This window comes from Podarcis cretensis (assembly GCF_951804945.1).
Source record: "Podarcis cretensis genome assembly, chromosome: 5".
Classification (NCBI taxonomy): Eukaryota; Metazoa; Chordata; class Lepidosauria; order Squamata; family Lacertidae; genus Podarcis; species Podarcis cretensis.
Window position 1 is genome coordinate 47,022,277 of NC_137174.1, and position 14,192 is coordinate 47,036,468.

The 14,192-nt window shown below is 40.8% G+C and overlaps 1 protein-coding gene across 10 annotated transcripts in view; it reads right to left on the minus strand.

The window, feature by feature from the left end:
• TACC2 (transforming acidic coiled-coil containing protein 2) overlaps window positions 1-14,192 on the minus strand; it is a 166,486-nt gene that overhangs the window by 70,089 nt on the left and 82,205 nt on the right. For all 10 annotated transcript variants that reach the window (XM_079976612.1, XM_079976607.1, XM_079976613.1 and 7 more), the window contains one exon: window positions 12,393-12,533. In XM_079976612.1, coding sequence (XP_079832738.1) covers window positions 12,393-12,533 — 141 coding nt within the window. The remainder of the gene's footprint in view (window positions 1-12,392; window positions 12,534-14,192) is intronic.

A 14,192-nucleotide genomic window follows, 5' to 3' on the forward strand; every position in this document is an offset into this window, starting at 1 on the left:
AGAATAAATAAATGTGCCGGCTATTGTGTGATGCAACCAGCAACGTTGAGGCTAGATACTGGGCAAGTGTCTTTTAGGGAAAAAAACGAGGTCTATGGCTATTCCAAATGGCTTGAGAGAGATGGGGGGGAAGAGAAAAAGAAAAATTAAGACCCTCCCTTTAAAGCACACATTGTCAGCTACTGTGGATCCCTAAGGACTCTCAGGCAGGACCATTGCATTGTGTTGACTCAGCTGATTTGAAATGCAAATCTGTTTGCATGCCACGTCCTGCATGTGCCTCTCTGTTTTGACAGCAAGCACCCGCATATATTTCGGAACAGTAAACAATGGAGGAGATTCATATGTAGGATTGTTTAAAGCCTTGTTTCCCTCCCCGCATTTTCAAACAAAAGAGCTCATCCCTCTTTCAGGAATGGAATCTTCCACCAGGAAAGTAGGGAGAACATGAAGAGCCAAAGTAAACAAGGCAATGTGTGAGTATAGAGGGGAGCAGATTGGTACAGAGATATTATTATATTTAATCTTGCTTAAAGGCGAGATGACAGGGTGACAAGGAACTGGGGCTGCAGAGGGGGGGAGATACTGAGTAAGAAGATTCACTGATGAATTAATCTAGTGAGTGCAGTAGCTGGATAGTCAGAAGGCTATGAGAGCTGAATCTTTTAAGAGAGCAGCCTAATTTCACAGAGACCATGACCGTTTGATTATTGTTTCCATGCTTCTCTCTCTCTTGTTGAGTTTGACAATAGAAGATACCACTGCACATTTCATGCTACTATGTCTGGCCAAATAAAAATAAAAATCAGGTTCTTCTCTCTCTCTCTCTCTCTCTCTCTCTCTCACACACACACACACACACACACACACACACAAATGTTCATATATTGCAGAGTAGAAAAAATATCAGAGGCAATGCTGGTTAATTGACAACTCCGGTGACAAAGCACAGATACAAACACAGCATAGGTGCAGCAAATTTGCTAGAGAGAGAAAAAAAGGGTGAGGCACACTGAAATAAATCCCCAAACCTTTCTAGGTTTAGAAGTACAACTTGAGAAGCTGTCTCAGTCCAGACACCATGCCAAATCATAGTTAAGGAAACTTCAACTACAGTTTTAAACTATGGTCAGGAAACCACTACCAACAAGTCTGAAGTGGGTCAGCAATCTATCTTTTGGACTTCCTGCTTCAGTCGCTCAGTTTTACTTCTATGCAGCATCTGAATCGGAGAACACCTGAGACCAAACAAGTTCTAGAGCAGTGTCTGGAGTAAGTGATGGGCTGGGTGAGGGTCAATAAACAGAAGACCAAAGCCCTGTGGGTGAACAGTGCCCAAGTTCAGGAAAGTGGCAGGTTCTCTGTTCCTGATGGGGCTGCACTCTCCCTGGAGGAATAGGTACGTAGCTTGGAAGTACTCTTAGATCCATCACTGTCGCTGGACCCCTAAGTGTTCTCAGGGGCTAACAATGCTTTCCCACAACTTCAGCTGCTATGCCAATTACAGCCTTTCCTCAACAGGAATAGCTTGGCCACAGAGCTGCAGTCCTTGGTAACCTCTAGACTGCACTATTACAAGTCTAAGTGAAGCTACCCTTGAGACTGGTTCATAAATTGCAGCTAGTGCAGAATGCTGCAGCCTGACTTTTGACTGGAATAGCTGCACATCAGCATATTATACCACATGCTGAAAGCTATGCACTGGCTGCCAGTACGTTACTGACCTAGGTTCAACATATTACTCTTAGCGCATAAAGCCCTAAATGACCAGGGACCAGGTTAGCTGAAGGACCACATTTCTCCTTTATACACCAGCCAGAACACTGTGAGTATCTGGAGAAGTCCTCTTGACTGTCCCAGGTAGTTTGGTTTCTAGGTGAATGATTTGGAACTTTATTCCTACTGAAAACAGACAGGTACCTACAATCTCAATATTCCATTGCCTGCTGAAAATATATCTGTTTCACCAAAGATTTTTGAAGAATTAATTTGATTCAGTGTTGGTCACTTGTTCAGTATTTTCTAAGATAATTCTAAGATTTTAATGGTTTGCCCCCCCCCCCATTTTTAAATGGGTTGACAGCTTATATTCTTATGTACGAATAAAAAGTTATTGTTTCTGCTCTACCTTTAGGTCCATATGCTCAAAATGGGCCTTTAGAAAATTCCACTATCAGAGGTTGTCTCATCCTGCTTGTTACAGATAAATTGCAATACTGAATAACCAGTTGGTGCTTATTTCAGTGTCAGAAGAACTTACAAGTGCATAGGGATTAATGAAATAGGAAGTATGGATAAACCTTATCATGTGCAAAAAAACAATTATTAGAAAAGATGAGAAGGTACAATAGTGTAACCCAAGTTGTATTCTGTAAAGGTAAAGGTAAATGACCCCTGGATGGTTAAGTCCAGGGGAAAAGGTGACTATGGGGTTGCAGCGCTCATCTTGCTTTCAGGCTAAGGGAGCTGGCCTTCCATTCCTTCCACAGTGGTACGTATTTATCTACTCACACTGGTATGCTTTCGAACTGCTAGGTTGACTGGAGCTGGGACAGAGCAACAGGAGCTCACTCCATCATGGGGATTTGAACTGCTAACCTTCCGATTGGCAAGCCCAAGAGGCTCAGTGGTTTAGACCACAGCACCACCCGTGTCCACTAGTAGACCCCAGCAGTAGAACCTAGGGTCCAGCACATAACAAAAGTCTCCCATTTAAGACTACATGAATAAAAGCAAAGAGCTTGTATTTTCTGGCTAGTTTCATCAAATCTGTTACAAAAACACACCCAAATAAACCACACTGGTTTTATTCTGCGGGGGAACAATCCTACTCTCAGACATACATAATTTCCCTATAACAAGAGGTTCAAAAGGCCCTGAGAGAATTTTACTTTTCAACCCCAACGTGCTTGGATATAGCAGAAAAGGATGCAGTTATAGTCCCATACAACATAAATTCCACACATCAAAAAACAAAACAAAACTATAGCTTTCTAGCATACACCGCTAGAGCAGAAGGCAAAACAGGGCCACTGCATTGTATTATTGCATATTGTTCCTAACTGAAAACAGCAACATAAACATTGGCATGAAGAAAAACATATTCTACAGTCTTCCTTTTTCACGCCCATTTTCAACAAAGCGCTACCAGTACCATTTATTTGCCCTTAAACCTTCTATGCCTATTGATGGCGATGAGGGTTTTGTTTGTTCCTTTTGTTCTTGTGCTTAATTCACAAGCAACACACATTCTAACTGAAAACACATATGTGTCATGCTGTCATTAGTAAATGGTCTACTGGAACAGTTCTTTAGAGCTAGGTCTAGTTCTTGTGTAACACACATTAGCAAAAGGAGAGAGAGAGCTGAAAGAAGAGAAACAGAATCTGGTTATCATGCAGCAGAAAAAATATTTGCTCATAGTCTCTTCCTCCTCATCCTGATTAGAGAGGAGGCCAGCTCTATACCCAGTACCACCAAAGAGCTAACAAACATCAGATACAGAAATCTGACAGGGATAGTTCAGGGTTGTTCATATGCATTTATGGTAAAACAAATGGAAGTGGGGAAGCTGCCAAAGCTTGCAATGAACAATACGGCAAATACTATTCATAATATTCTATTGTCCAGCTAGGTTTGGCTACCAGTTGAAAACCATAAAGAAATCATACATTATTTCCAGAAAACTGTGTTCAGTTACAAGGATGAAAGTCTACAGCCAGCTTGATGCAGGAAATCTAACTATTACAATGGTACCCTTCAGGACTTAAAACACAAATCCATGAAATTGCCACGTGGAAAGAAATCTAATAGGTCATGTCACTTGCTGACAGAGTCCCCTAGAAGATTGCCACCGCTCCAAGGCAGGTCCTTAACCTGAGAAACATTTTTCAACACTGGAGTTACCACAAAGTGCAAGAGAGCTGCCAAAACAGATGCCCACAGGTCTAAATTTGTTCTGCTGGATCATGCCTGGCCATTAAGGAATAAAAGTGAGCTCAAAACATTCGTTTTATAGACTCAACAGTTATACCACCAATATTGGTGCTTGTCTTGTTTGCTGCAGCCTTTGACCCTCTACTTTGTGCTTCTCCCAAACGTCGTTTTGCACATCCCTTCAAACCTGACAAATGAGCTTATTTTCACTGGGTGCATTGCTCAATACTAAGAAACAATAGGCATGCTCACACCTGTCAAACTAGGATACATTGCACAAATGTTATGATCGACAAAGTCACACTCTCATTCCCAGTGATCCCACCACATTCTCCCAATACTTGCTTCATTGTAACTTGTTGTTCAACCTTTATCAATGACTAACAACAACACCAGAGGGACACTGTTAATATTTAAAATAAACTACCATCCCAGAGTTTAAACATTTTGCCTCTTTGTGTCAAAGAACACCCCCCCCCCAAATCCCTACCTTCTTTGTAGCAACTTTTTAAATATCTGAAGGCTGCTGTCACATCCCCCTCAGAGCCAAATTATATGTGTCAGTGGCATATCTGTAGGTTTAAACACAGAACTGTCCCAACCGAAATATGCAATGTGGTTTTATTTTTAAAAAGTATTTTAAAAAGTAGTCTGCTAGTGATGACTGCAGAATGTGGTGTGCAGATAAGCCCTGCAAACTTCTCCCCCTCTCCACAGGCTACCATATCAGAGATCAATAGATGTACACAACATCTATTAAAATAGATGGCCATGGATGCAGAAAAGCAATAGTTCCTAGTGATACAAAATAGATCAGCCTTTACCAATCTGGTACCCTCTAGAAATTGTGGACATGGATCAGTGGCCATGTTGGTTGGGGTAGATAACAGCTGTAATCCAACAACATCTGGAGGGTAGCAGGCTGTGGAAGACTGATATAGCCTATGTTTCTATTGTACCAACTCTAAATTATTTTGTTCCATTGTTACTCAGATCAAAAAGCTGCAAAAAAGGGAGGATTCTAGCAGCATCAGCAAGAACACACAGAGAATGATACCGCCACAACACAACCTTCAACCATTTGGGGAGAAGCACCTGCTATCTGTCACAAGAGACCTCTAACTGAATCCAACTCTAGTGAGAGATGTTTAGTTCTAGTTTTTGGGTTTTTAAAAAAATCATGTGTAGTAATGCACCAGTTTAGACTTATGTCCCCAAGTCACAGCAAAGTAAACAAGACATGTGAAAATCATGCCTTCCGGACATACCTAGTGATTTCAATCTTCCAATGGAGACATTTTATTAGTTACAAATGAGAAAGAAAAGGGATGTTATTTTTTTAAGCACTGCTGTTTTAATTGCAGGTAGATGACTCTTGTAAAATTGTTCCTTAATGAATGTTATTATTTTACATTATATTTGTATTCACTCAGTTATTGCAGACTGTTTCATGAATACTCCCCTTAAAAAGAGGGGTCATTAAAAATGATCTCTGTGCTCCTCACCAATTCTGTGGGTTTTCTCATACCCCCCCCCCCCATTTGAGGGAGGTGGAGTGGCCCAGGGTGGGCAGGGTGTTGCGCAATTGGAAAGCCCTGTGGCACACATTTAACTTGCATGGCCACAGTTTAGATGGTAGCTGGCTAGCCGCAATCACACAAATTGAATGCATACAAGGCAGAGACCTCTCGCATGGACTTTGGGAGGCTCTTGCAAGATCTCAGATGGTTCTGTGAGATCTCACGAGAGACTCCAAAGCCCATGCAAGAGCCTTCCAGAGCCCAGGAAGAAGAGAGTGCTTGCAAGGGAGGTAAGATTTGTTTGGCAAGCTGGTTTTTGAAAAGGTAGAGATGCACATATGGGGGGCATTACAGGGTTTTTCGAACTACAGTGGTACCTTGGGTTAAGAACTTAATTCGTTCTGGAGGTCCGTTCCTGAAACTGTTCTTAACCTGAGGTACCACTTTAGCTAATGGGGCCTTCTGCTGCTGCCGCACCGCCAGAGCATGATTTCTGTTCTCATCCTGAAGCAAAGTTCTTAACCCGAGGTACTATTTCTGGGTTAGCGGAGTCTGTAACCTGAAGCGTCTGTAACCCGAGCTACCACTATATACTGAACTTAGAATTTCTTTCACTGCCATAGAACCCAAACCTGGGATAAACTGTCCCGTTAATAATTCCCCCTTGTCAACAATCCATTGACTGTTTCAGTTTTCTTCCCCCAAATACTTTTGCCACACAGAGCTTTGGAGTTGGTAAAAGATTACGTTTCCTGTGTCTAGTTTGAGAGAATCTTCATGCCAACTCCTTACAGAGTTCTTGTTTCAGTGGAGTGGGGCGCATTCAACATGCAGTCTATCAAATGAAAATGCTTCTTTTGTAAACAGTTTAAAAAGTATTTTAAACCGATGGGTTGGTGTTTTTTTGGTTTTTTTTTGCAAACGTTCAGATCTGACAAATGGCTGATGTGGATGGATCATACCCTGAATTCAGCATATGCAATGCCTCGGAATGAATTCTGTACAGTTTCAAAGAATATAAATATCACATTCTTTTATCCAAACCTTCCGTCAAAGAGCTCAAATGGCATAGATGGTATCCCTTCCTCCACCAGCCCTACCCTCTGCTCACTAGGTCACTCAAAGAGCTTCATTTCTCCATGATAAAAACAAAGAACACTGTTAAAAATGTTAAGAGTGGCACTAAGAGATACTACACACTGTACAAGAAATTATTGACCAGTGCTGTTGCCCTATTCAGCACCACTACTGCTTAATGGTATTTTAAACCTTGCTAATTAATCAGGGTCATTAACAAAACAAGATGCCTCCGCACACAAAAACTATCCAGCCTTCTGCTATTGAATACCTAGAAAGAATGTCATTTCATTACTGATATGGAGCTGAGAATAGAAACAGGAGCCCTAATTATTCAAGGCATCCTTTTGTACCTTTCCGTTCTCTTTAACCTTTGATTATTCCCTTGACATGGTAAAAGGGGCGGGGAATCAATGTGATTTTTCGAGTGAAGTCTTTGGGATAATCATTGTGCAAACAAGAAATAAAAACATGAAATAAACAAGAAATTGTGCAAACAAGAAATAAAAATGTGAATGAAAGTGCATTTAAGTGACAATCTGCAAAAGATTCCTTTGTTGCTAGTAAGATCGCCTGGCTGAATTTTGAGTTTTGCTACCCATAGGAGGAAGGATGTTTTATTGTTTCATTAAATTGGATTGGTGAAGACCAGGGATTAAGGGGATTGTTCCAACATTGTTGGAGACCTTTTTATGGCTACCAGAGGCCCAGTATTTCAAAAGGATATATGATCATTCAGATTGCTTTCCCAATTCCAGCATTTATCTGAAACGGAGACCGCACAGCTGTTGCACTGCACTATGCAAAAAGAAATGAGTGGACTTTACAAGCCAGTTTCCCAGAAGAGGGGATATTAACTGCACTGACATAGTATCTTCTGCTAAGATCACTAGCTCAACATCCTTGTCTATTTCCCATGGAGTTTCTTTTCTTCAAGTCCACAATCCTTGATTCAGTAGTGTGTGGGGAGAGATGTGGTTTTGGACCCATGATCACCATTACTGTTTTTTAGTGTTATATTACTTGAAGACTGTTACCAGAAATGAGTATTTCAAAAACGCTACAATATGTGGACAACTATAGCTGCCGTAAATCCAGGAAAAGGGGCTAAATCCATAGTTTCTGTTTTCATGCAATGTTAAACTTATAAAACGTGCATGTACGCATGTGTGTGCACAGGACGATGATAATCATTATTAAATCTATATACCTCTTAATTGCCAAGTTGGCTTTTAAGTGGTTTACAAGTATAGATCAATTACAGAAAATACAAACACACACAATTCAATTGAAATAATTTCAATAAGGTATTAAAACAAATTTCTACAATTCACAAAAGACAAGAGCAAAAACAGCAGTTTAAACTATTCAAGCTGGATATTCAAAGCAAGGGAATGCTTGTCTAAATAGCTGTGTCTTCAAGAGCCAGCAGAATGCCCATACTGATGAGGCCTCTCATATTTCAGCAAGGACAAGGTTCCAAAACACTGGTGCCACCAGTGGGGGGGGGGAATCCTGTCTCTGGGTTACCACAAACAGACAACCATGAGGCTGAGAAGAAAGGAACCAGGTTCCATTTGTTGATCTTAACGTCCTTACGAGACCACCTTTTAAAACAAGAATTTATTGTCTGCTTCTGAGAGGACAAGCTGAGGGGGCTTAATATAAGATGAGACGTTCTCTTCTGACAGGCATCCCTATCATTTCTTTCATGATTTATACATGTAACCAAATGTGGCTTCACACACATGTGTATACATGAACAAAGACATGTGTTTCTCACAGCTCCCCTCAGTGCACAACTATGGAAATTCTAGAGTTAAGCAAACCTGTAGTAGTATGTTGGAAACGTACGTATAATCCTGAAAAGAAACTGACCCAACTAGACTAATAGCATAATAGAATCTTAGGTCAATACACCCCACCCAGACCCATATCTGGCAGAGCCCATTTAAAATAAAAATTACAGCTTCTATGGACACAAACCATTAATGTAACTCTCTTTCACACTAATGCGAGAGTCACAAAGGCAAAGCTCTTTGGGGATGGGGCTGCTGCTTCTAAGTCTCATGTAAAAAACCCCACTACCACTATACTTAATATATGACTATAAAATGTCTTCAGAATACGAAATAGTTTGCAAAAGGTTATCCCATTCACATGCCAGATTGCCCTAGTTACAAATGGCTCTAAATGTGAGACATCTACTTTCTATGCAATTACTTTGAATTGCTCATTTGACAGGATGGGGAGCACTTCCACATTTTTCTGCGAAATGCGGAATCTTTACCAGACAACTTTGATTATAGTGGCAAATAATCATTAGGCTGTAATGTATTTGCTTTTCATGAGAGTGTACAAATGTTATTTGATATTTTCACCCTTTGGGAAATCCCAGTGGGGGAAACTACACACACACACACACACACACACACACACACACACACAGAGACACACACAGACATTTCACTATCATCAGTAACAATCTGGCTCAAGAAAGAATGCATACCAATATATCTCTTCATTCAAAAGGAGATTATTACTGGCATAACTTTTATCTCACTGAGATCTTATAGTACGTCCAATTAGAGGGGGGGGGGTGCTGACTGTGCCCTCTCTCTCCCTGCACTTTCTATATTTGCATCCTCATATTTTTTCATTCTGCAATTACTAATCTGTCAACACTGAGGGGGCCAGGCCCCCTGCCAGCAGATATTGAGGGGTCGAAGGCACCTCGTCCCCCTGGAGCTGGCATGACTGGAGGTGGGGGTGGGCTTAGAGAGAGCATTCTCTGTGGCAGCTCCTTGTTGCAGGACCCCCTCCCCACAGAGGTGCGTCTCGTAACTTCAAAACACCAATTTCAGCAAATGCTGAAGACACACTTTTTTACCCTTACCTGAGATGTGTATTTTTAGGGTTTATCCTATTTTTGTGGTTGTAAGTTGTTTTGAACTGCTTTTAATATTGTATTTTAAATTGCTGCAACCTGTCCAGGGACCTTAGGATGAAGGGTGGGTAATAAAAATAAAATAATAATAATAATATAGCAGCAAAATATCTCAGGCCAGCCCTGTGTAGTTTTTGTCCCTTTCCTGTCTTGTTTATTCAGAGTGTGATGACAAAATGATGGTTTCTAAAATAGCATATAAGAATACAAATATTAAGAAAATGCAGGGATTCCTTCAGGCCTAAATGGCTGTGAAACTTACAAAAGCTCAACAAATCATTTAATCCTGCCACCGCTTTTGAGATCACCATATTCTTTTCTCCTACCTATTGTATGCATTAGATCACGAAGAGGGGAGAGAACGAAATCCAGAGCGATACACAGCAATCTCTCCAGAAAGGCATTTGTGTAGAGGACAGAGTATTGGCACTAAGTGCTTGGAAATACGGATCAATTCCCTTTAGAAAAACGACACTGGCAATGAAATCCAATAGAACCCCCCATGACGCTGTCACACTCTTCCCGCTAATGTAGAGCAACATTAAGCACAACATGACCGAGAACAAGCCACTGGTGTTTTCGGTCTGCTACAGCGCATTTCAGGGGACAGTTTTAACGCATGTTTCACATAGTCAACATCATTCATGCAGCCCAGAGATATCTGACCTCCTGCTGCTATTCGACGAATTGGAAGCAACGACAACCTATCACTTTTTTAATGTGCGATTTCCATTTCTGCTAATTGAGGCATGATAGATGCATGCATTTCTTGCAGATTCTGGCAACACATAGGGCAGTTGTCACAAGCTGCCAGCTTGAATTGGTGGGGTGGAAGAAGACATGTCCTCCAGGGAATGCGTGGCTCAATATTCTCCATTCCACCGCATGACCTTTCCATTAATAGGGGTGCGAATTCATAAGTCACATAGCCGTTAATCAGCATCAACACTGATGTTCTCTTTATTTATTTTTTTGCACCTGACACAGACGTGAGCATGTGTCTCATTTCAGCCTGGTTAAAGGGAAAATTATAGTCAAAGCAAAGCCCTTTGATTCCGGATTAGAAAATCTTTCAACACATCCTGATTCATAGCTGGCTTTTGTGATCACAGAAAACATCTGGACAAGGGTTCCATGGAACCAAAATGAATGGCTGTGTCGGCAATTGATGTGATGTAATGCTGAGGTCCTGCATGTTTGGGTTATAATTTGTACTCTTTGTTAGATAAAATGATTTAGGGTGAGGGGGGGGGAGAGTCTATTTCAGTGAAATTTCTTCCAGGTGGCATATATAAACAAGGGTAACAATTTCAGATTTCAGCTGTTAACTGACTGCTAAATAATTAAAATATGTTTTTTTTTAATTTGACATCAGACTTTGAAGGTTGCAGTCCTAACCCCTGATTTATGCTGCTGGCGAATGCCAGTTGGCATGGATAGGAGGCTCTTCCATGAAGCTCCCACTGCAGCTGTGTAAAGTAAGGCATTGGGGGGGGGGCTAACTAAGGATCTGCTACATCTTGGTGGAACTTGGGGGACTTGGTGGAACGCTCTGTCACAAGAGACAAGGGCCCTGCGGGACTTGACAGCAAGACAGAGCTGTTCTGCCTGGCCTTTGGTTTGGACTCAATCTGACCCTTATGTTTCCCTCCCCTTATGGTTTTGATCTATGGGCTACTTTTAAAATGAGGCTGCATTTTAACCTGTATTTTAAATTGGGTTTTTTATTCCTATTATGTTTTTATTGTAATTTTACTGATGTTAGCCCGGCTCTGGCCAAGGAGGGTATAAATAAAAAATTATTTATTACTACTACTACTACTACTACATCCTAAGAGTTCAGTTTCTAGGGAGAGTCTCAATTTAGGTCCCGCTTCTGCAGCAGTCTGGGCTTGGCATAGCACACAAACCATCTAAAAAAAAAAAAAGCCCAAAACCTCTGCCCTGATGGCTCCGTTTTGCCCTGCTGCTCCCCAGTTAGAGTTGTGATTGCTCTGCTCATAGGTTTTTCACAGTATTAACTGTGAAATATGGGGTTGCTATTTTTTGAGCACATTAAACAGTTTATTAGTTATTAAACTGAAAGAGCTTCACTATTGACAAGAAAAAACTCTTCTTTAGTATTTTTCTTTCCTGCAATCTCTGCAGCAGTAATACCATCTATTGAAGTAATGCAACAGAATCAAAATAACAACAAAACAAACAAGTTCAAATCCTATCAAGGTTTGTAATCATACAATCTTGGCAATGCATTTACTGTACATGAACTGACTACAATCATATTCAGTTCCCTCTCTTCTTATTGCTAAAAGGAAGCCCATAGCAATTTAATCCCACAATACAAACCATCTGTTTGGAAACAAACTTGTAGGAAACTTCATCTTTATTTTTATTTTTATTCAAGTTTGGCAGAGGAGAAGGTAGCCAGGGCGCTTGTGAAACCAGCACCATTTCCTTTCGTCTCAGACCCACTGATTAACATTTGAACCAAAGTTAACAAACTTTAGTCAAATTGTCTGCCATCTACATCTATTAAAATGCATATGATTGTTAAGCATTGGCTATCATCTTGAGAAGGAGAATTCATTTCTCCGCACTTGGCCAGCCAGAAAACCGTTCAATATCTCAAATAAGAATACAAATAAGAATCATCCTAGTGTCGCAGCAATCAGACTGCTGGTATATTTGCAAAGCTAAGCAGGGTCCAGGATGGATTCAAATTGGATGGGGAACCACCTGTTAAGATTCCTGCACTGCAGGCGGTTGGACTAGATGACACTTCCAACTCTACAGTTCCATGCTACATACCATCATTTGCAACACAACACACACACACACACACACACACACACACACACACACACACACAAAGTTTGGCTAAAGAAATCTCTACTTCAAGGGCTGCACATTACCTCTTGATTTCTTCTCTCAGGCTTCTGCTCTCTTGGGGAGGCTGCTCTACGTTGGTAGCTGGTTCAGAAGTCAAGGATCTTAAGTCAGGAACAGATGTGCTGGGGCTATTCGTCTCTTGCCAACTACCAGGCTGGGAAATGCTGCAAAATAATTAGTCATTATTATTATAAAAAAAAGTAACATATGTAAAACATAATAAGTGCACATATGTTTTCACCTCTACGGGATAATACCAGAGAAACTAGATTAACATTGAGTCCCATGGTTGGCACCCAGTGGAAAGCCTAAGCCTGATGCAGCTAACTAAACAGATGGTGACCTAAACAGAAACTTAACATTTATTTCTATCCCACTTAAGTGTGTGTGTGTGTGTGTGTGTGTGTGCGTGCATGTATCTCACTGTTCAACGTGAAACAAAACCAATGGCACACAAACACAAACTCAACCCTCATGATTAAAAAACAATCAGTAAAAATGTGTATCTCAGTTTTCTTTATGAAATAAACTCATGACAGCTTACAGAAATAACAATAAGCAAAATAAAACCATTCAGTTTATGATAAAAATAGCCCATATTGTTTAATTTATTCTCATATACAACTGCAGGATAATAATAATAATAATAATAATAATAATAATAATAATATCAGTATAAAAACAAGGAGACAGAAGTTTAAACCCACACTAAAACATCACAAACTACCGGTAATATGCGTGTTTCAATAGGAATTGCTATATACTTTATTATTGTTGCATTTTTTGGATTATAAACCATATGGAGTTCCATTGACAGTGAGATGGTCTTAGCACTACACCTGAATGGCTGCTGTAGGGTCCAAGAGAAATCAGCAAGATTGCACTCCTGCTGTCTATTTCTTGGTACGGGTCATGTATCAGAGCAACCAAGGCATTTGCAGTCTCAACATCCAGGCAGCTCCCAAACTGCAAAGGGTCTAAATAATCAGTTTCATCCAGAAACACTTGGACTTAAGCTGTTACTACAAGTTCTGACATACTGCCTATAATTTTAACTGGGTGGTAGTCAACTAAATTTTACTCATTCTAGGACAGCTAGAATTAATGAACTTGATTCACATAGGTCCATTAATTTCAACAGGTCTACTCTGACTACAACTTTGTTGACTGCCACCCCAGGATCCTAAGTAGTGTCGCTACTGCCTGTTTAAAAGCAGCAGGAATGACAACCTCTCTGAAGAAGGCACAAAGTATTTCTGACACCAATTTCTGAGTTGTAGTTAGACAGGATGCAACCAGGGTCAAAAACACAAGTGGTACCCCAGTCCTGTAACAAGGTTATCCACATCCTCAGGCTGAGAAACTAAAAGGTACTCATAAAACCTGACCAGATGGTACCATCGTCACATCTGACTCTAGTAACTATGATGTCCAAGAGCGGGAGGGGGGGAGCAATTTATCTGTACAGTACAACATACTGCTAATTGTTCACAGAGGGCTTCGGAGGATTACGCTAATTACCTGTCAGGAGTCAGAGTCAGGTGAAGGTCAGCAATAAAAAAATCACACGTATCAGTGAAGCTAACTCTTTATTCAAAGAAATCAAAACAATACAGGCCTAGTGATCCCACCAACTCTTCCCAGGAGGTCTTGTCCCAATGAGGCAGTTGTGAGGACTGAAGGTCCCCACATTCCCACAGCTGCCTGTCCCCTCCTCTCCAGGGTTTTTTTTCCAAGCAATTGGAGACTGTGTCTTCATGCAACCAATCTCTCTCCTCTGCTCTTTTCACTTCTCTGCATGTTCTGGGAGACAAGGGGAGAGG